The following is a 22,997-nucleotide window of genomic DNA, read 5'->3' on the forward strand; positions in this document are numbered from 1 at the left end:
ACATCATCGCTGTACCTTCTCTGCCACCCACATATCCAATTAGTAACAGCAGGCCTAATGCTACAGCAACTAACCTACTTTCTGAACATAAATGACTTAACCATGGGAGGTAAGCTAATTCTTTAAGAGAAAAGGTTACATTAAGTCAGCCACCTTGTGTAGAGTGTAAATGTCTGTCTTCCATTAAATCAAATTACTCTCCAATGCTATTAGTCATCTTAACATAGGACTTAATATTTACTGCTTAAAATGCAACTATGACACATTACAAAATAATCATTTAAATAATGCAATAATAACATTTGCAAAGTTCTCCACCAAGTTCCCTTTCCCTCTCCTCCTTCCACCCTTCCTTTAGCACTCCCCTTCCCTCTGTGGCAAGTGATGAAAATGTCTACAGCACACGGCCTTGCTTTCTTAGATCTAAACTAAAAGAAGCTCGGTACAGTAGTTCACATTTCAGTGCAACGCATGGCAACTCTACTATGAATAAAACTCCTTTAAACACATACCTTCTCTCTGCTGCTATGAGCAGTTAAAGACCTTTGTGCCGCCCCACGAAGAGCAGTTCGATAATTGTAGAAATTGCTTGAAGGGTCCATCTGATGCTGAAGACAAAAGAGAGGAGAGTATTAACTACACACTTCTCACCTGCAGAAAGTTTACGAGACCTTACTTTTAACGCCACATAAAAAATTCCATATAATTCAGGCGCAAAATGTTACGTAACAGCAGAACAGCAGCTCCACATACCTCAAGAACGTCAAACTTGGCTGTCTTCACTTTGGCCCAAGTTTTTTTCAGTCGAGAGACTGGGCTCATATTCATGCCAGCTTCCAATTTAATAATGGAGGGGGAGAAAAAGAAGGTGGAAATTGAGAAATAAGAGAGGTCATTCTAACCTATGTTCTGAAAAACTGTTCATTACTAAGTGGAAGGAAGTTAACTTTATACAAAAAACCTGCCAAACGATTTTCCAGAGTAGTGGTCCCATCTCATACCACCACCCATGTCTGAGAATTCTACTTGGTCCACATCCTCACAATATTTGGTTCAACTAGTGTTCTTAATTTCAGTCACTCCCATGTGTGAAATGCTATTTCACTGTGATTTTCATTTTAACTTGTATTTCTCTGATGACTAATGATGTAGAGCATCTTTTCATATACTTACTAGCCATCAGTATATCTTCTTTTGTGAAGTGTCCAAGTATTTTGCCCTTTTTCTCACTGGGTTATTTGTCTACTTAGTATTGCTTTGTAGGGTCCTTTATAGATTCTGAGTACAAATTCTTTTTTAGCTAGATGTATTACAAATACTTTCTCCCGTGAAATGGATTGCCTTGACATTTTCTTAACAGTACAAGAGGGGAATTAAATAATCTTCTATTACCTAGACTGTGGATCTTTCAGGTCTTTGATGTAGATGAACATCTGTTCACTATTTTCATGGAGTAAGCCAGATAGAGACCTGAAGCTTGGCCAGTATTTTTATGGGGGAGATAAAGGGGAAAAAGAATCTTTTTAATGGAAAAAAGAATTGGTGAGAGGAGGGATTTATTAGAATCAAAATTATTGAATTAAATTTGGTAGATTCTCTGGCTTCAAACTGACCCTGACTCTGAAGAGTCAGGCAAATATGCAAATATTTACTGAGTACCTAAAATGTGTAGCATAGCCATATCATTTATCATATAAATTAGAATATTTTTTAATAAAAGAGTCATTAACCATAATTGTGGCAAGAAAACAGGTATGAATTGGGACTGCCCTATGTTTATAGAATGAACAGTCACTGGCATTAAAATCCCCATGATATAGAGGAGGAGCAAAGTTTATATGCTAGGCTAATAAGGTCGGCGGATGATAAGTACTAGTGACTTGGGTAGTCAGAAAATGTTCCAGTTTCTCAGGCTGCCCTCTTGTCTTGGTGATGGAATCATTTGATTTAGTCTCAGATCATATATTTCTATAATGCTTGATACACAAGCTACCCAAACACTTTCTAAAATCCTTAATTTAGGCACATATCTCACATATAAGCCTTTATACATAAATATTCAGATGAGGATAAACTGACTAAATGTATTCCATGAATTCTTATATACTTAAAAAAGATTATACATACTTGTACCAATTTGGATATTTAAAGCGTTCTGGACATTCTGAAACAAGTCTAGATTAAACAATACAGTTTTCATTAACAAAACTGTACTATCTGCAAATTTTCAGTGGATACATTTCACAGGATCTATAAAAATAAAGGACTCATATCTCTCAGAAAACACTCACAGATTATTGCCATCAAGGAATTAAAGTTGCCAATGTTAAAACACTCCCGAGCTACGTCAATGAAATACTCAATCATCCTTGCTCGGTGCTTCTTCTTTACAGGCTGTATAGAAAGAGAAAAAAGAGGGCAGTTATCCAACACGTAGACCCAACAGATGTAAAATAAGTATGAAAAGATAATATAGAGGGCTAGAAGAAAGAGAAAATTCATTTCCCCACCATGCAGATTTCTGTAGCAACCAAGTAGCTGAGACGATTAAACCATTCCACGTAAGCTTCTAAGTTTCGTGTTTTCTTCCGCTCACTGTAGCAACTCTATAGAGAAAGTAAAGTGAGCAGATGAGTTGGAGAAAAAAAGAGTGTATTAGGCTCTCAATTTTTTCAGATGTGGGCCTTTATTCTCAGTGTGTGAATTAGGAAGGCTTTCTAGGATGAGAGCAGGGATTGGGAGGGGAAAGAGAGAGAGAGGGGACCACTAACATTCTTGACTCTCCTTACAGAAATATCAAATCTCTTAGTATAGCCCAGTGAAAACCCGAAGGTCTAGAAATCTATTCTGCTGCATTCATGACAGTGCCTTCTCTCCCAGGAAGCTAAGTTACTCTCGGGGGGAACTGTCCTCAGAAGCACAATTCAAAAACAAAAAAAGGGTCTTGGCTGCATTCTAAAACGATCTTGACTAATTAATGGGGTATGAATACCAATTGCTGTCCGCACAGCATGGAGAAGCTGAGAGCGCAGAAGACTAGAAAATTTTCTCTTAAAATTAAGTCTAGGAGAGAATTTTGGAACTTTGTGTAGCAAGAAACTAAATATCTTCCAAGGTAGATAAACGGAAGCCTACATCATCCTGGTCTTTAGTAGGGTGAGTGACATATTGTTCAAAAACAAAAAGAAGTTAAGCTCATCTCCGAGGAGTTCAAGGCCAAACTTGAACAGGTTAATTACACCCCTCTTTCCTTCCTTCCAAATGAAACAAACAAATTTCAAAAAAGTCCACTAGCCTCCTATTGCAAAACCTAATCTTCACTTCCTGTACTGAGCAAAACTATTCTAAGGGCGGAAAACAGCTGCTGCCCCTACTCCCAAAGGGGGGCTTTCATTAGTGGGTGATGCAGTCTTTGCTTAACAATTTGAAATACTTCCTGGAGGTCACTGGGGGAAAAATTTCTTATGTGTGTGTGTATACCGGTTTTACAGCCCATGCCTAGTGTCACTTTCTTTCCATATGGGCTGCATCAGGCAACAAACCTGTCACGAGGGATTCACCTTAAAACAAGAAGCAAGGCAGTAAAGAACCATCCTCAGCACACTGGATGTGCATCCTGTCTTTACAGCCCCTGCTACTGTTGAATCATGAGCAGAGCATCCTTTTGTATTTTCCTTCTGACTTAATCTGCTAAAACCATTACGCTTTTATCTCCTACCTTCACCACCACAAATGCCTGCACCTACTTGCTTATTAAATTTCCCAATAAGGAGCAAGAGAGGTTAAAAGTTGGCAGTAGGGTAAGAATATTGTCAAGGCACTTAGAGACCAGGCTCAAGAAAAAAATGCAATGAATCAGATATGGCTAACGAAAAACAAAAAAAACTTTTTTTTAAAACCTGAAACAAAATTGTTCCAATTTCTGTCTCTTCTACCCACTATCATAGACTAAAGAATCCCATTGCCAATTTCAGGGCTGACCTCTGGGTAGACCAATTACCTTGTCATTGTCCAAAGGGTCCTTCTGCACAAATGCCTGAACAAATTCTTCTGGGCCAATATAATTGAGCCTCTCCTGAAACACAAACCCAGCAGGTCAACAGTAGTAAACAAAAGGAGAAGAAATGGTCTTTCCGTTCTGTCTACTGACTTTTAACACTACCCTCATTTTTTAATGTAGCTTGTGAAATAAGCCTTTAACCCTCAAAATTGTCATCATCTTCAAGGTCTGAGCAGAGGCAGTTTTCTGCTTGGGTCAGTGCTACACTAGAGAGTAAAAGGCTGAGCGAGTTATGGAAAAATTAACTAGAGGGGGAACATGAGGAAGGTCAATAAACTCTTTCCTCTTCAGTCTTGCTTACTACTTATTTTAAAGTGAACTCCCCAAATATCAGAAATAGTCATATTCAAATGTCTAAACAAAACACATTCCAGCTATTTCATAGATTATTTCCCATTTGGATTATTCTAACCTCTCCCTCGACATTACTGCTGACGAACACACTGTCTGGTTGTCAAAGCAGATCAAGTGTGGGTTATAAAGGACAAGGATGACCATGGCCTTACTAGTTCTATGTGAGTCAGCTGCTGGGCCAACGTGTAAGGGTCACTGCAGACAGTAATAATGTCCCTTTGTATGGACTGTGGCTTGGTCTTGAGAACCGTGAGCCGATCTGTCGACGTGGAGCTGATTTTTGCCAGGACTTCCTCATACTGGCTGAGCGCGGCAAGTTTGCGGATTAGACACTGGATCATCTGCTGGACGTTCTTCCTATATGTCTGCCAGGAAACAAGCAAAGGATTACCTCCTCGCTCTGCCTGTCTATTTTCACCACTACGCAAACTCAGAGACTCTGTACTTCAATGCTTTTACCTTCACGTTGGACAACCACCTTGGTCGAGGGCAGTTAGAGGATTCAGCTTCGCGCTAACAGTTTAAAAGAAACACATACACGTAAGGTGTCTTGTCAGACTTGTAAGATTTAGTTCTTTTCTCAGGCTGCTCTTGAGAGTACAATTCAAGTTGGGCCATGAAAACACTACAAGGATGATTTAGATGAGCTACTGAGGGAATCCAGTATAATAAGAACCACATATAACTAATGTTCTCTGGGCTGGCATAGGAATGTACTGGTTTTCTTTTAGTAGGTTAAAATGTGTTGATCTCAAGTCAGAGCATCCTTTTCCTAATTCTTTTTCTTTAGGGTCCCCTTCTAGATTTTTCTCCTTCTAGCATTCCCAATCTCATTAGTCTAAGGGTACAGACAGCTACTTAACAGAAATACACCATCACTTCCCACTCAGCCCCCAACCACCTTTCTGACTTCCACATATAACGTGAGTTACCACCAAAAAAAAGCAGTGGATATTCCTTTTTGGCATCTGACTTCCAGTTGGTTCATGTCCATTTCTTTTGCATTCATGAGTCAGTGCTAATGTTCACCACCAAACTCTTCCACATGGCAATTCTACCCATAATGCTACTACCAGGTGACACCTTGTTTGTTACTACATCATGCTACTGCCACAATACTTAAGAGAAATTGGTTTTAAAGCAATGCGTGTATTATAGATAAACGTCAACCTCTTGACTTTTAAAATAGTTGTTAAGTCCAAGAAAGAGCTCCACAATCAACCAATTCCTAAGGTAGAGTTACATGTGTAAGTTAGGGTATTCTTTTATTCTTCCTTTTTCAGGCAAAAATTGCCAAACTAACACTTATCCTTCTGGGTAAACTGTGACGCCTGTTATCAAAGAAAGGCACACAGGCTGCTTCAATGCTAACGTGGTCCTTAGGTTAACAGCTCCAAAGGAGGACAGTCCTAGTGAATTTACAGATGAAAGCCCTATGTCCATGCTTTACTAACTAATCAGCTCCTTTTAAAAGGGTACCACAATATCATTTTCTGAGATTAATTATCTGAAAATTAAATGGCATCTTACCTACAAGTCTAAGAACCATCTACTTTATGGAAGTAATTTGGTTTACCAGAGCATATTATAAAACTTTAAATGAATAGATATATGCATACTTAAGCCAAGGAAAATTAAAAACAGGAGGAAATGATCAATTCTCATATAGTCAAGGCAAAAAGGCACACACAACCTTCTTTCTTTTCTTCTTCTCTACTTGTCTGGTGTATATTCCTCTGAGTTCTTTAAACTGGTCCATTAGATGACCTTTTTCCCCTCTACATTCACAGACCACCCTAAAGTCACTAATGAAATACCTAAGTGTTTAAAAAATTGAGCCTTCAAAGAACCTATCTTCCACACAGCATTAAGGTTATCAGTTTAGAAGACGGTATCTATTTGGTAATATGGTTGTCACTCAAAGAAAATGCCTCTTTCTTTGGAATTCGAAGCAGTTAAGGCCAAATTGAGGGCTATTTTAAATCCCTCGCTGGGGGTGAGGAAAATGGGTGAGGAGGGTCAAAAGGCAGAAACTTCCAGGTATAAAATAAGTAAGTCATGGAGATGTAATGTACAAGATGGTGACTATAGTTAATAACATTGTATTGAATATTTGAAAGTTGCTGAGAGAGTAGATCTTAAAAGTTCTCATCACAAGAAAAAAATTTTGTTAATTATGTAAGCTGACATGTTAACTAGACTTATTGTGGTGATCATTTTGCCATATACACAAATACTGTATCATTATGTTGTATACCTAAAACTAATAGAATGTTACATGTCAATTGTACCTCAATAAAAATAAATAAAAATAAAATAAAACCTGCATCCCTATTTCCCTTGCTTCTTCTACATTCATAATCTTGAGTTACATAAAAATCGATGAACTTAAAATGGTTTCTTCAGTCTTCTGTCCCAAATGTCATAATAAATGCTCCCCGGGTGATTCTGACATGCAGCAAAGCATATCTGGTGAAAGACTCTTTTTCCACACTTTAAAAAATGCTTTTTAGGGAAAGAGGTAGAGTAATGTATAGTGGAGGATTCAGCTAGTGAGCAAAACGCAGCAAAATATGAGAACATGTATGCAATAGGGTATAGGGGAAAAGCTATTCAAATAACAAAGAACGTGAGAGAGTGTGTGTGTGTGTGTGTGTGTGTGTGTGCGAGAGAGAGAGAGAGAGAGAGAGAGAGAGAGAGAGAGAGAGAGAGAGAGAGAAGAATATGTATGTGTGTGACCTCTTTAAAAAGGTTGCTGCTGCCACTTGATTCCATTCGAGAAACCAAAGCTTCGTGTTGCTAAGCATGCTTTTTTACTGAATCATGGATTGCCAAATATGTACTTATTCTTTTTTATAACTTCAAATGCCAGTGACAGTAATTACCTGGCAAATAAAGACAGAATAAAGACAGGCCCCTTAAGGAAGAGAAAATTGCATTGTACCCACTACAGTCATTTGTCATGTAATTGAATCATCAGTTTCATTTCGGGTTTCTTGCTGTCAAGTCCTAATAAACCTCTTCATTTTGGGAAAATCCTTAGGGGGGAAACATATTAAGCCATAGTATGTGGAACTGTTCTAGCAGATTCAGAAGAACTCAACTAAATTATGTAGAGGGCACACCTGGATCCACTGACTGCCAAAGAAAATCCCTAAAGTCCCAGGCAAGAAGCAACAAGTCCCAACCCAAGTGCACACTCCTTCCCATGGAGGTAGATAACTTTTCAGTGGAGGGAAATTTTTTTTCCTATTCCAGTAACTGATTAGTTTGTTCACTCATTCGTTCATTCATTCATTCATTCAAATACTCCTGAGTGCCTATTAACTGCCAGGCACTGGGCTAGGAGCTAAGGATGCTATCTGAACAAGAGGAGCACAGCACGGAGTCTAGTGAGGAAAAACAAGTCAGAAAGAAAGTAATTACTAACCACAGAGTGCTCTGAAGGAAAGGGTGGTGAGAGCCAGTAATGGGGGATGACCATGGCTGGGGAGGCCAGGGAAGGTGTCTGCAAGGAAAGACACTTAAGCACATGGCAGATAAATGGCCTCCCAAGCACAGAACTGAGGAAAAGAGCATCCACCACAAAATTTTAGGGCTGAAAGGGACATTACCACAGGGAGGTTACCTCTATGATTTAGAAATGAAGGAGGAGCAGAGACTTCAGGGGACTTGCCAAAGCACTCAAATCAACCACTGCCAAACGTGGACCCGATCCTGAATACTGTCTAGGAGTGACTAAAGGAATACAATCTCACTGGAAAACCCAACCTGATCACGGCAGGTGACAACTCTCCACTCAAGCCCTAGGCTTATCTTCTCATCTCTTTTCACACTCAAAACCGTCTGAAGATCTCAGGTTTATCAAGGATTTGTTATTAACACAGGACGGTTGATAAGAAGCCCAGGCACAAGGCTATTTGGTCCCCATGCTTGGTTCCATCCAATTCTTGAGTGGCTTGATCCTGTTAAAAAGAGATCGGAACCAATCTGGCCAACACAGATAGAAGTGACCCCTCTCATGGATTCCCATGACAAGAAGGACAAAAAGCCGTCCATTTGGCATTGTATCTGAAAAAGATTTTTAAGGTGTTCCTTTTGGGAAAAACAAGTTGTCATTTCTACCTTTTAAAAAGGCCACAGGGCTTCCCTGGTGGCGCAGTGGTTGAGAATCTGCCTGCCAATGTAGGGGACACGGGTTCGAGCCCTGGTCTGGGAAGATCCCACATGCCGCGGAGCAACTGGGCCCGTGAGCCACAACTACTGAGCCTGCGCGTCTGGAGCCTGTGCTCCGCAGCAAGAGAGGCCGCGATGGTGAGAGGCCCGCGCACCGCGATGAAGAGTGGCCCCCGCTTGCCGCGACTAGAGAGAGCCCTCGCACAGAAACGAGGACCCAACACAGCCAATAAATAAATAAATAAATAAATTTTAAAAAGCAAGGAATCAACCCTGATTATTAAAAAAAAAAAAAAAAAAAAGGCCACAGAAGGAAGGGAAGCTGACTGCCACATCAAGTTAAGTACTGAAATAGAACTTAACTGAAATGAAGCACTGCCTGACTTCGAGCTCAGCCTCCACACAAGAAAAAGCCCTTATGATGCCACTAATCTTTTGAGCAGCTTGCCATAAACTTAGGTCACAGAGCCAGCATTGACCCTGCCAAGCAACACAACAGCTTCCCTTCTAAGAAAAGATTTACTACAAAACTGTGATGCTTAACTTTTGCCTTTGTGAGCGACGGACCTACCAATTCCTACCTTGCTAGAACCTGTTACACGCAAACTAGCAAAATGATTAGACTAGTCATAACTTGCAGGACTCAGGGAACCACTCATTCAGCCTTGCAGAAGTAAAGGCTCTCTTGAGCACCAGTGTTCAATATAATGTCATAGGGGAAGTGTAAAAGGGTTAATTCCATTTTCATGGAAACATAATGTGGGAAGCAAGTGCATATTTTTCAAGTGCTAATCTTATATAATTTGTCTGATTTTTTTTTTAAAGTTAGGGGAAACAGTATTAAAATGTTTTCACCAGAAGTAGACAGACTAGATAGGTGTCTTGTTCCATGATCTTGACAGCACAGCACTGAAACAATGATTTCTCCAGGTAGGTTATTCATAATGGGAAAATGCATTTTAAGATGGATGAAACAAGACATCACAGCCTTTGCCAAATGCTTCATCTATCTTTTTCTAACACTGTATCTGTGCCTAAGTACAGAAACTACAAAGATATCCTTGCCCAACAAGCCTCAAAACAGAGTAACAGCCTTCCAGGCCTGCTTCAAAGAGGATAACCTTGAATTTATCACAGCTAGGTAGCTCAGTTGAGGGAAGTGATATTTATGAAAGATTATCTAACAGACTTACTTTCCATCTCCATCTAAGTCTAGGTGCTAAGCCTTGAATCAACTTCCAGGCACAAGACTTGGATCCTTTTTTCTTTGTCTTCTCCACTCCTAAAGAATTACCTTTGCTAATTTATATATTAATCTTATGGCCTCAGTTTTTATCAAGGAGCATTTGTTATAAACACTATACAGAGCAGTTTCCATGATCTCATTCACAAAGTCCTTGCAGGAAATTTTTAAAAAATTTCATTTAATTTAATGCTTTGAAGGATTACTATGCTTTTTCTTTTCTGACAGCGAAAATTACATAACCAACTGTATTTCCCTTTTACCTGGAGCTTACAGTTAAAATACAGCAATCTTGTCCCACTCTACTGATTCTCAGTATTAGCACATTTGTTTTCTCCCTTCCATGATACAAACTCTCTATTTCTGATTTATTAATATATTACCTATTACCTGTGAATATATAAATGTTATTTTACATGTATTAGTGTTTATATCTCCTAATGTGATATTTATAATCTAACTTGCTAGGTCAAATCTTTTTGGAAGGACGAAAGTTATAAATAAAATAAAATGAAAACACACTTGCATCATGAATCCTGTGCTTGAGCTGACATGAACATACCCCCAAATTAATCACATAAAACTCTAGATCACATCCCTTTGAAGTGGGTGTATAATCATCCGCCTTTGACACACCAAACAGACCAGTATGCTATGGAGAGGACTTGCCCAAAGGCAACAACAGAAAAGAAGCAGCAGAGATGCCGATGCATAATTTAGCACCACTTCTCACCAAGACCCTGCCTGGAAATTCGAGTAATTGTACTAAATTCAGGTTACCAACCTCCTCGCCACTGGCTATTCGGTGAGCCAGATCTTTTAAGTTTCTCATCATTCTTTCATCCCGAAAATCATAAGGAAATGTTTCTGTCCATTCTGTCAGGAGTTGAAGAATCTTGGGTGCAATTTTTCTTATCTGATTCTAGGGAGAAAAAGCAAATCAAATTCAGTGATATCTATCAAATAAATAATTACAAACAGGGTTAATGGTAAACTTCTAGTGCAAAGTCTTTGGGGTTAAAGAAGACTCTAGTCCCCCTTTCCCAAGTCAATGTCAAGTGCTACCAACTTAAGGCAGGACGGAGGGCTCTTCCATGGCACTAGATTTATATTTGTTCTTCATACCTTTCCAATTCCCTCTGCATAGCCATGATACCATTTATGGACCTCAGCCTGGGGAGAAGCTATGGTTACTTAAGGAAACCAACTTCACAAGATCTAAGCCATAAAGCTACCAAACTTAATGGAAAAAAACGTTAAGTTCAAATAAGGTATCATTACCTTATCACCACTAGGATCACTTAGTCTCTGGTGCTCAACACATAAGTGGCAAACTTTGGCCATTAGCTCATACGGATGCATAAATAACCGCGAACTCAGTAGGAAGGTAAATATGTACGTTCTCTGTGGCAAGAGAAAAAAAAGTCATCATGGTTATATTCTCTCTGAAACTAGTATCTTTCCTATATATTATACATCATATATCACTAAGTTCTCTTTAGCAAAGTTAAAATGCTACAGTTTCAAAAGTGATGCTTACTAGTAGTAAAACAACCTAAGATGGATTTCTCCTTTACCTTGTGATATATATTTTCCCTGAAACCATACTAAAAATAACAGAAGTACAGGGTAAGTTTAGCTACTAAATTATTCACAGTACATTTTTACATCCATCCTCTGGGAGCCAGGATACCAGGACATATAACTCAGTCTAGTAAAGAAGAATGAAATTCAGCCCAGGGAGATCAATCTAACTTAAATATACCACCCGTACAGAATCTTTTTCTGTGTCCAAATATTATGGTAACTCAATGGAAACCAAAAAATCACCCAACCCACATCAGCTCAAGAAATCACCAGTGGGTCCAGTATGACACACTGGAGCATCTGTGTGCTTGTGTCAGAACGTTCAAAGACAGACTTTCAAGTAATCTATTTACTTGCTCAAAGGCTAAGCAATTTGATAAAACATAATATCACACTATATACTTTTCTTTAACCACAATGTCTCCCCAGAAGCCAGTAATGAAGTAAAGCTTATTTGTTACAATAGTTTCATACTCCCAATAAGAAGAAAAATTCCATGGGTTTTTCTTCCCCTTAGGTGCCTTTTGTAGCTCATAAACACAGGGCTGAACAAGGGATGCCTTTACTTTTGATTAGAAGTTTTCCCTGTGTGGCAACATATTTGAAAATGCTACGTAACAAACCACACACACACAGAGATACCTCAGTAAGAAACATTATGGTGAACTACAGTCGCAAGCACAAACTACCCTCTGCACACCAAGGTCATTATTATATTTATAAAAACATTCGAATCTAGTGTCTGGATATTTTCATGAAATCTTTATCAACAAGCAGTTGTTGCATAACAGGGGCAGCCGTAGCACAAGGGAAGGGGGAAGAAACATCACATGCCCCAGAAACAGAAAACCTGGGTTTGAATGTTGATGCTGGGAGTGAGACCATGTGCAAATTCCTCAACATTCTGAATTTCAATTTCTTCCTCTCTAGCCTCTTGGAATTGCTATAAAGACTGAGAAAATGTAAACGACTTCCTTAAATTAGAAAGGATTATCCATACAAATGTCAGTTATCAAAATAAACCATAAACAAGAGAACCTGTCATCTGATGTCGAATCTATAAAGAATTGCATCTTGAATGTAACTCTTGCTCTCTTTTCTGTGAAGTTTCCCTGTGTAACTTCACTTTTCTCAGCACAGTTCTGGAAACCAAAAAGGCGCTAACCATTCTAGGAGCATCTAATGTTCTCTGGCATTTCTATGTAAGGACCAAGGTACATGCATGAGTCAAACCTTAAAGGTATTTCATTTAGATGGCCTCTGACTGACTACAATGTGATACCAACCCTGAAAGGAAAACTGATACACAGACATATCATATCCAGGCTCAATCTGATCTCAAAGCACTCAATAATCAATATGCAATTTCTTATTAGAAAAATTCTTAGGAACCCAGATAGAATTCTGCAGCATCTAGGGTCCCTGGCTATTCTATTGTAAATTCTGCTGGATACTGAGGACGTGTTTCAGGGGGCACATGGATACCTACATCCGGATAGTAATCCACATTAGGTACTAAGTGCTGGATGAGTGCTTCCAGAGATCCGGAAAGGAGGTTGTTGTCATGGTAATACAACCCTCCACAGCTGTCCTCTGCAGACTGATAGAGGTTTCGGTTGTAACCACTGCTGTCAAACATTGCTGAAAAGGGAGGAGTCTGAGGCATGCTTTCCTAAAATGAATAAAAAAGGAAAAAACAGTGTCAGTAATATGCAAAAGAAAAGTAAATTTTAATAGGCATTAGGCTTTCATAATCACGAGGAAACAGGCAATTTTTAAAATAGGTTAGGTTCTGATACAATCTGAGAACCCATCAAGAAGCAAATTGCTCTTTGAATAACACATGTATGCATATTTTTGAGTACCAATGTCATCCAATAAAATACCATAAAACACTTGGATCAAAGGCTCCAATCTGTACTTAAATTCAAGTCTCTGGCTGCCGTGTTTAGATATCATTCCTTCACATTCGGTTATGAAGTCAGGGAGGGGAACTGAGCTTTAAATTGCTTTAATCCCCTGAGTCAAGTATTATCCTAAGGTGAAAATGTGTAGGCCTTCAAAGTTGGATGGGAAGAATTACAAACACTTAAGAAATACCAGACTAGCACTGGGCATATGAGGAGATAACCAAAACAGAAGTTGAAAAAATGAAATTGTAAAAGAGGCCTAGAACTAAAGTATGTGTGTGTGTGTGTGTGTGTTTATAGATGCACGCATATATCAAGAGATTTAATGCTGACTCCCCAGCTTTCACTGGAAGATCGGATGCTATTGATTTTCACCCCTTTGTGTCAAATTCTTTTGGGGTGGAGAGCTCTATAAAGCCTCAGTTCTCAGTAAACACACAGGCTGAGAAAACACCTGATTTGGGGAACAAGGAGCACTGCCTTCATCTGTGTGCTCTGCAACTCAGAAGCCCTTGTCAGAGGATGCTCGGTAGAGGCCAAAAGCTGTTAAGTTATTACTTGGATTCCTAGGGACAGAGCTCCCGGCCCCAAAAACAGGCTCCGGTTTCTGGCAGCACGTCTGCACAATGGAGGCACTCAGGAGCTGCAGAGAGTGAGGGCTTCAGAGGCAAACAATGAGGGGAAGCCAAACCCCAGGGCTTGGACTCACAGGCACAGGGTGTGCAGAGGCTGCAGGAGGACACAACCTGGGCTAATCGCTCTTTTCAAGATGCTGAAAGATACCTGCATCCAAAAGGGGGAGGGGCGTGGGGCCTGTCTGAGGAGGCACATCCATTACCCCAAGTGCATCTGTTCCGGTTCCCACTAATGGGGGCCACAGCATCACAATGTGTGCGCATGCCTGGGCAGGGGGTGGCCAGGGGTGGGGTGCTGGGAAAAAACAACGTCCATTATAAGGCGACTTGGCAGGTGAAAGTGGCATTTAGGGAAAGAAGCATCAGGAAAGAGAAACAGAAAAAAAAAAGCTTCAGTATTTTGTGCTCTGTCCCATCCACAAACCAATGCTGAGGGAGAACATAAAAGGATCCAGCACAGAGAAAGACAAACATCATACGATATCACTGATATGTGGAATCTTAAAAAAATGATACAAATGAATTTATTTACAAAACAGAAACAGACTCACAGACAGAGAAAACAAAGCTTTGGGTTTACCAACGGGGAAAGCGTTAGAGGAGGCGGGGGGGATAAATTAGGAATTTGGGATTAACAGATACACACTACTATATATAAAATAGATAAACAACAAGGACCTGTTCTATAGCACAGGGAACTATATACAATATCTTGTAATAACCTATAATGGAAAAGAAGCCAAAAAAGAATATATATATGTATAACTGAAACATTTTGCTGTACACCTGAAACTAACACAACACTGTAAACCAACTATACTTCAAAAAATAGCTACAGGGGCTTCCCTGGTGCCACAGTGGTTAAGTATCCGCCTGCCAATGCAGGGGACACGGGTTCGAGCCCTGGTCCGGGAAGATCCTACATGCCGCGGAGCAACGAAGCCCATGCACCACAAGTACTGAGCCCACGTGCCAGACTACTGAAGCCTGCGCGCCTGGAGCCCGTGCTCTGCAACAAGAGAAGCAACCACAGTGAGAAGCCCGCACACCGCATCGAAGAGTAGCCCCCGCTCACCACAACTAGAGAAATCCTGCGTGCAGCAACGAAGACCCAACGCAGCCAAAAATAAATAAATAAAAATTTTAAAAAAAAACAGCTACAGATGGGAAGAAAGTGAGGACTGAGAATCACTCTGTCTGGGGAGACTTGTCACTGCCAGAGTAATCATTGCCATCCCTCTCGCTTGTGCAGGACATGGTCATAATGGCCAAAGGATCAGGAACTGAGGAGGTAAATGTTAACACAAATGTTCCCCACTTAGTTGCTAAGGCCTCACACATAGGAATCATGGTTAAATGAATAACTCAATGTTAACATTGTATAAGGCAACGGACAAAGTATGTTTCTGTCCTCTTCAAATTGCCAGTTTTCTATGAGTATGTTTCATGTGCAATATCATCTTTACAAATGGGTTGTCCCTGGTGGGAAGAAAAACAAGAGCCTGTCTACCCTTGCCCTGAGAAACTCAAAATGTCCTTAAACTGGGATGCCAGGACCCGAGATGAGAAATACCTGAAAGTTACTTCTTCCAGCCTGGAAGGAACCTTCCCTCTGGATGTGGTTTTCCTGCCTCTGGCTTAAAAAAAGCTTTAGATGGTTAAAACCACACAATATCCTTGGTATCCAGGATGACAAGAGGAACTCACTCTATTCATGCCCTTGAAGTTGTTTTTCTTTTTTTTTTCTGCCAAGAGCCATGAATTTTCCTTGATTTCTCCACTTACTCATTAATACTGAAACCGTCCTAATATTAAGTTGCTTTGGGAAGAAGGTTGGCCAGGATTTGGGAATTTCAGAAAAATCAGAAAATGTTAAAAGTTCAAAAGGACCATAGAAATCAAATGGTCCAAGATGGAAAATAGATTGCATTTCACTTCCTAACTGCAATCAATCCAAAGTGGTTGCCAAAAGGCCGGATGAAGCGTGAGGGCTCAAAGGCTGTAACCGGGTGGGGAACGTGTGCTAAGGGATTAGCGATGACCGCAAAACAGTCACGGAAGAAGCCAAGGCCCAAGCGTCATGACAATCAGGTCCACTCTCCTCTGTCCATCAGTGTGCAAACTGAGACCTTGGGCAGTGAGGTGAAGTGACCAGGCTAGGACCACACAGCCACGTGGCTACAGCGCCACGTGAGCCCCACGGCACCCCTCTGAATCTTGCACCCCTGCTGCCTTTGGTTGATTGACAGGAAGCAGTAGCCACAAAAGAGTCACAAGTCACTCAGAGTTCCCTTTCAAAGAATCAGCACCAAAAGCCACCAAATATTTGTACTTATACTCCCATAAAGGATCTGGACAAGGACCCAGATTTAATGAAGCCCTAATCTAGGGCTTAAGAGCTGTGAAAACTTTGGAAAGTCACTTACTCAGCCCCTGCCCCCAGGTATGTTTTTCATCTGGAAAATTATTTCCAATTTTGCTCACTCGTTCCGAAATTCTAGATGACAACAAAACTATCAATTTTCTTTATAGCGAAGTTAGAGCATTTTTAGAGCAATGGCAAAAGGTCTTTGTATTGTTCCTTGGAAATGTGTCACAGGATTTCTCTGCGGAGGCACAAAATATCAACAAAAAAACCCCTCCAACCAGGCACCAAAAGAAAATACTACGAATAGCAATGGACACCAAACCGAGATAAGTTAATTGAGGTTATAGTTTATTATACTTAAAAATCAAATTTAAGAAGAGAATCTATCATAGGTTGTTTTCTGCCTTCTAATTAGCCCAAAGTTCTGTTGCCAATCAGCTGATTGACCACAAACGAACCTGACTGTTGAACTTGCGTAGAGCAACAACCAATGGCTGAGATTTAAGTCACTCGAAGAGACCCAGCCCCTTACTTACATGCACAATGGTCCTATTTTCCCACCTTGCCATATACTGTCAATTCCTTAGGCCTCCACCTTCCTCAGTGTGCATCCTTCTACTATGGGATCCTGTGTGCTGGAAAAGGTCTCCACAGTCCACAGTCCTTTACTTCTCTGATTCCTGCTCAAGGCCGCTCCCCTGAGAAATGCCTAGATGCACGGTGTGCAAGGCTCTGAGAATGTCAGCAGCTCCCGTCTGTGTAAGGTTTACTGCCTACAAATGCCTTTTTGGATATTATATCTACCTTGTTTGGCAGGGATCGTTACTCTGTTTGACTGCATAAGCACGGGTTCAGAAAAACTTCATTACTCAGCCGGGGTTACACATCGGATAAGGGACAAACAGGCAGGGTTTCAAACCTAGCCTTCAGATTCCAGGTTCAAAATTTATTACACTACATCATGTTATACTGCAAATGGTCTTCTTTGAACTTTTAATGTTTAACCATAAAATGAAAAGCCTGTCAGTCTGTCCCAAATTGCAGGCTATTAGAAAAATTTACATGTTTTACATGTTCTACATAAATCCTTGCCCCAAAGATGTACGAACGTCATTAATTACTCTTATTAAAAAGCAACACTATCAACAAAAGCATTTACTGACCTTTGCAATCAAAGCATAGTCCTATCTAGACAGAGACTTCAGAAATTCTAATATACACTTCTTCATATTTTATTTTCTTTGAAATTGGGATGCACATAAATAGTTGAGTGATAAGAAAACCTGTTTAACTGACAGTCTTTTTTTTAGCAATATATAAAATAAAAGAGCATCTTACAATGGATGACATCTTAGATTCAACGAAATACAGTAATACTTGCTTGTACGTACTTTACAGATTTCCAGTAAAAAAGATCTGATGAGACAAATGACCAAAAGAGAGATCATGGATCACAGTACATGTAACTAATTTCTGGACAATCTCTAGCAAGTGGCCAGTCTAACCATTTTCCAGAAAGATCAACTGCCTTGTGTAACAGATGCATTTGATAAACAAGGGGAAAGGTCAGCAGAATGGCACAGAAAGTACTGCTTGTGAAGTGGATTTTTAAGCACCTAAGAAGATAAACATAGTAGATTTTTTTTCCTCTCAAGTACCTTTCTTCTTATTACGCACATCAAGAACCACTGTTTGTTCGGCATTACTCAAATTTGACATCCAAGACTTCAGTTCTACCTGCTTCAGTTCTGGAATGAAAGAAAGTGAAGTTCAGAATATTAAATATTGGCTTGGTTCTTGTTTAAGAAAACAAATTCATAGAATATCCAAGTACTGCACATGAGAATCCAGAGAAGCATTTAGCCCCGGATGCTATTAACTCCAGGAACCATTTGCTAAAGCTTCCCCGGTGAAAGGAGGGCTAAGTGTAAGGCGGTTCCTACCCCACAGCTTCCATTTATTTTCTTTAATCTCCATGTAGCTCTGACTTCTTATCTGCAGCAAACCTTCTCTTTACAGCTCTCACAATTGCTATTTTCTGTCTGTTGGGTTCTGTAAACTCTCAATTTACTCTTCTCTACCCTTTCCAACATAATCTCAACAGCAACTTCTCCACTGTCTGCCATCCTTCTTTAGCACAAATTTTGCCCAACCCAATGTACCTGCTATGGGGACCTGCTAACCAAAACTCTGGTTTGGGAAAAACTGACTATTTCCAAAATGAGAATATGTGACAGCATTAAGTACTGGTCTTAATTTGCTGTTAAGTCAAACTTCAAAGTAGCTAACTCCTTTGGAAAAGGTGAGATTTACATGAGACGCTTGAAAAAGCTGCTGACTCTATTCAAATCACTACCAGTAAGATAAGACAGAGGACAGGTTAATCTCACAAGCGATTCTCACCTTGAAAAATTTCATTTGTAAGCCAGTTGCTGGAAACTCAGAATATATTGTTTGGCCAATAGCTCTTAACTTTTTAGGAAGATCACAAACTTCTCCACACACTGAGAAATCGACCAACAAGTTTGTATATACTTTCAGGGAGTTCAGACCCCAGATTAGGAGGCACATGTGCTGGCCTGTACAGAACCTGGATCGTATTTATCAACTTCCTCAAAGAAGGAGAACATAGGGGCTTCCCTGGTGGTGCAGTGGTTGAGAGTCCGCCTGCCAATGCAGGGGACACGGGTTCGAGCCCTGGTCTGGGAAGATCCCACATGCCGCGGAGCAACTGCGCCCGTGAGCCACAACTACTGAGCCTGCGCGTCTGGAGCCTGTGCTCCGCAACAAGAGAGGCCGCGATAGTGAGAGGCCCGCGCACCGCGATTTAGAGTGGCCCCCCACTCGCCGCAACTGGAGAAAGCCCTCGCACAGAAACGAAGACCCAACACAGCCAAAAATAAATAAATAAATAAATAAATAAAAGTAATCTCCTCTAAAGAAAATTGCACGTGTTTTTAAAAAAAAAAAAAAAAGGAGAACATAGTGGTTCTGAAGGGAATCTTGGTTTAACACATTGAAGACTGGCTCCTTAGAAATCAACCAATACATGTAAATATTTTCTAGTAGTACTGATCCAATGGCGTTGAAGAGAATGAAAAAGACACTTCTTTTGGTTTGCGTAGAGATATTTAAATAGCCCCTCCCCTCCCAAATTGAGGGAGCACTTTGGGATAAGGGGGAGGCAATGAGACAATGGGAAACAGATTTTGGTTTTAAAAACAATGACCCAGGCTAAAAGAAAGCTCTGAGCTGCCAAAACTAGCATACAGATTACAGGTTCTTCTGGAAAACTTCCCAAGGGGAAGTAAAAGATATCCAACCCATGTATACAAGATGAATGTTCTTTCTTAAATTTAATTTGAGAAGCTGAAAAGTTGGTTGACAGACAAGATATCTTACGGGGGCAGCTAATTCAGTCACAAAGATATATCATGTCCTTCCAAGGACCCTGCAAAAGTTCAGCATGACATTGATCCAGCAGCAAGGAAGCAAGCTCTAGGTGATTTAAGGGATGAATGGATTTGAAAGGCATGCCTAATGGTTTCAAACCAACTAAAGCACCAGATGAAAAGCTGCCTTTTTCGAAACAACAGACTGTGTTTGAATTAGTGACTGCTTTTGCACAAGGTTATTTACGAGGAGGCAGGTGCATCAGGCTAAGGTGGTTTCAGGTGACAATTCAAATTGGAAGAGGGCCAGGAAAAGATGGGTGTGGGAACTAAATCAAAAGCCATCCTTCAACATCTGCTTTAGGTGTTTGGTAAATCTCTGCCAGGATGTCAAGTCAGCATTTCCTTTACACTCAGGAGAATGAGATAGCAAAGGTAGGAGTCCAAGAAAAAAAGATTTCAGCCCCTATTTCATCATAGAGCGCCTCAGTGAAATATTTAATAAATCCAATGTCTTTATATTGATCGTTATCCTTTCGCTTCTGTTCAAATGCTGGGCATGTGTCCAAACGAGGTAGAAGAAGGACTCCCTATCACAGTTGAACTTTGAAAGCATATTTGTTTAGGGAGGAGAGGCTTAATTTAAGATCCGGCAATGACTGGTTCCCAAATTCCCATCTAAATTCCAAAGGAACTTTGCACTTTGTTGAGATGCAGCCTCTTCCTTTTTTCATTTGAGGCTCCAGAGATCAGAATGAGAAAGAGTTCACATATTTCAACTTTACTCCAGCTGGGATCTCAAGTACTTTTAGCCTCCTTTTGGCACGGCTGGATCTCAGAATACAAGTGCTGACTGTACGCTCAGAGTGTTTCTCTAACTATGGATTCAAGTTGGGGGAAAGTAAAAGTCAAGTCTCCCACACTGTATAAAACATGCTTATTTTGAGCTTGAAAAAAGTCTCAAAGATTATCTTCTCATTTCTTTCTAGCAGCATCTCTGGACACTAGAAATGCTACACCTCTCCTAACCTCCTTGAAAAAAGAGGTATTGTGTTGAGATTACAAACAAAACAGAGTAGAGGACTCAGAATCAACTCACTTCTTTGGCATGTGAACAAAAAGTAAGTAACTCCCAGATAAGTACATTCTTTGGAACTGAGCCCCAAATGCTTTGTAGATTTCACGGTCAAGGGGAAATAATCAGTATTTTTGAGGAAAGAAGATCCTATTTCTCTCTACAATGATGAAATGGTGGTATTTCCTGATTTATTATAGGATTCCACATTAAAAAATGAATGTGCATTTTGCTTGATTTGTCCTAGATGCTACTTAAATTTTTCTTCACTAATTCCTAATTAATGGAGGAAAGGGATTCTGACTCAAATAATTACCATCTTTGGTTTCCCTGGAAGAAAAACAAAGCTAAAATTTGTCATCTTTTGTCTTGGGAATATCTTGTCAGCAGTTTATTAAGACACAAAACAACAATTCAGTACGTGGCAACTAGAAATGGGCCTGGAGAATCATTTAAAACTTTTCTATGAGATAAATCTTTACTAATTTTTTTTTGTGGGAACTGATCACAGCACATGTTGACTTTCCTCCTGCAACGTTTTTAATCGGCTACAACTGCCATGCAGTTCCTGAGCTTAACAGTAGATGGCCCCACGTGCCTTGTCTTTGAAAGGATTGGTGCTTTCTATCAGGAACAGTAGGTGATGGTTTAGAAAAGTCAAAGGATAATTATAGAGTTCTGGGGGAAAAATTTGAAAAATTGGTGTTTGGGATCATGGAATATTATTGAACTGTGGAAAGTGGCATTGCTCATGATATACTGTTGAAAACATATAAAGCCAGTCAGTCTTATCTCCTTATGTCTTGGGTGCCTATGATGAGAATTAATTGTCATTTTCCCAGAGGAAGAAAAGTGATCTTCTGGAAAATCAGAATCATCATTATCTAATTACGTGCTGTCAAAAAAGAACTTTCTGGAATATTGGAAAGGTTCCTCTTCTGTCCAATACAGCAGCAATTCACCACACGTAGCTATTATTGAACACTTAAATGTGGCTAGGGCAATTTTTGTTTGTTTAATTTAGTTAAACTTAAGCTCATATATCCCCATGCGGCTATTTACTGAACAGCACTGGCCATTACCTTGAACAGCAAAGATATAAGTAGTTGAATCATTTATACATGATAGATCTCAAGCCAAATTATAGAATATCAAATGGGGAGCATCCTTTACTAAAAGGGTTTATGTTTCTAAATCCAGTTCACCTCAGCATACTTAGTGAGGACATTCAGTAAACAAGCAGAATTTTCTATTTACAATTTATTGTGGAACATGGTTACCAGGATAATTTTATTTTTTTGGCTGCAAGTTCTTGAAAAATTACCCTTATCCCACACCCCCCTCCATTCTTCCCTTTTAGATAAACAGAAGGATACTAGCATTCTATAAAGTGCTTTCCTTTCTTACAAGACTAATTTGTACTTTCCCTGTGTTAAACTCATTTTCATGCCAGGGCTTACTAATAAAATTTGAATCAATTGAATGACTTCTGGATATAAATGTACCTTGAAATGAAATAATAAACACACAAACCTAAGAAAAAATGATTGGTCAAAAGACTGGTTTTAAAATGACAAAATAGTAACACTGACTTTAAAAGTCCAAAAAATTTTCCTGACTCAACCTTCTTGAAAATAGCATTTTTAAATACACTTGTAGGAGAAAAACAAGAGCAAAAAACAGTTCAAGCAAATAATAAATCTCTATATAATTTTCACCAATAAGAAGAAATTTCACTCTCCTCTCTTCATTTCCACGCATCAAGTAGCTGAACATCTAACTGCAGACCATTCTTCAGCCTTCATTGTTCCACAGCTAATAGAGGGTGCAAATGAATGAGGTGATAGTACAGCAAGATAAATCAGTTAACACAGAGCTAAAAGAGACTCATAAATCATCTAGTTCAACACCTCATCAATTTCACAGATACTGCAGGTATAGGGAGAGAGTAAGTGACTTGTTAGGGCTCCAGATTGATTAGAACCCTAGGCTCTATTCCCAAGGCAGAAATCTGCCCACAGCGCTAGGCTACATCTGTCATCCTAGGATAATCAAGGGTTGCACAAATCTAATTTTTATAGACTTAACTGGAAACCCAAAAAGGACAACTAAAGGGGAGGTAACACCTGAATTCAACCACTAAAGACAAAAATCTCATCAATCTTAAGCAGTATTTTCAACAGTACAATTTGTCTCT

General features: G+C 39.8%; 1 protein-coding gene across 6 annotated transcripts in view; it reads right to left on the minus strand.

Moving 5' to 3' along the window:
* RASGEF1B (RasGEF domain family member 1B) overlaps positions 1 to 22,997 on the minus strand; it is a 563,490-nt gene that overhangs the window by 10,395 nt on the left and 530,098 nt on the right. For all 6 annotated transcript variants that reach the window (XM_061192412.1, XM_061192411.1, XM_061192413.1 and 3 more), the window contains 9 exons: positions 12,910 to 13,092; positions 11,115 to 11,237; positions 10,618 to 10,755; positions 4,567 to 4,779; positions 4,001 to 4,075; positions 2,511 to 2,606; positions 2,292 to 2,394; positions 754 to 833; positions 513 to 608 (listed from right to left, as the gene is read on the minus strand). In XM_061192412.1, the coding sequence (XP_061048395.1) occupies positions 513 to 608; positions 754 to 833; positions 2,292 to 2,394; positions 2,511 to 2,606; positions 4,001 to 4,075; positions 4,567 to 4,779; positions 10,618 to 10,755; positions 11,115 to 11,237; positions 12,910 to 13,092 (1,107 nt within the window). The remainder of the gene's footprint in view (positions 1 to 512; positions 609 to 753; positions 834 to 2,291; positions 2,395 to 2,510; positions 2,607 to 4,000; positions 4,076 to 4,566; positions 4,780 to 10,617; positions 10,756 to 11,114; positions 11,238 to 12,909; positions 13,093 to 22,997) is intronic.

This window comes from Eubalaena glacialis, chromosome 5, assembly GCF_028564815.1.
Source record: "Eubalaena glacialis isolate mEubGla1 chromosome 5, mEubGla1.1.hap2.+ XY, whole genome shotgun sequence".
NCBI lineage: Eukaryota > Metazoa > Chordata > Mammalia > Artiodactyla > Balaenidae > Eubalaena > Eubalaena glacialis.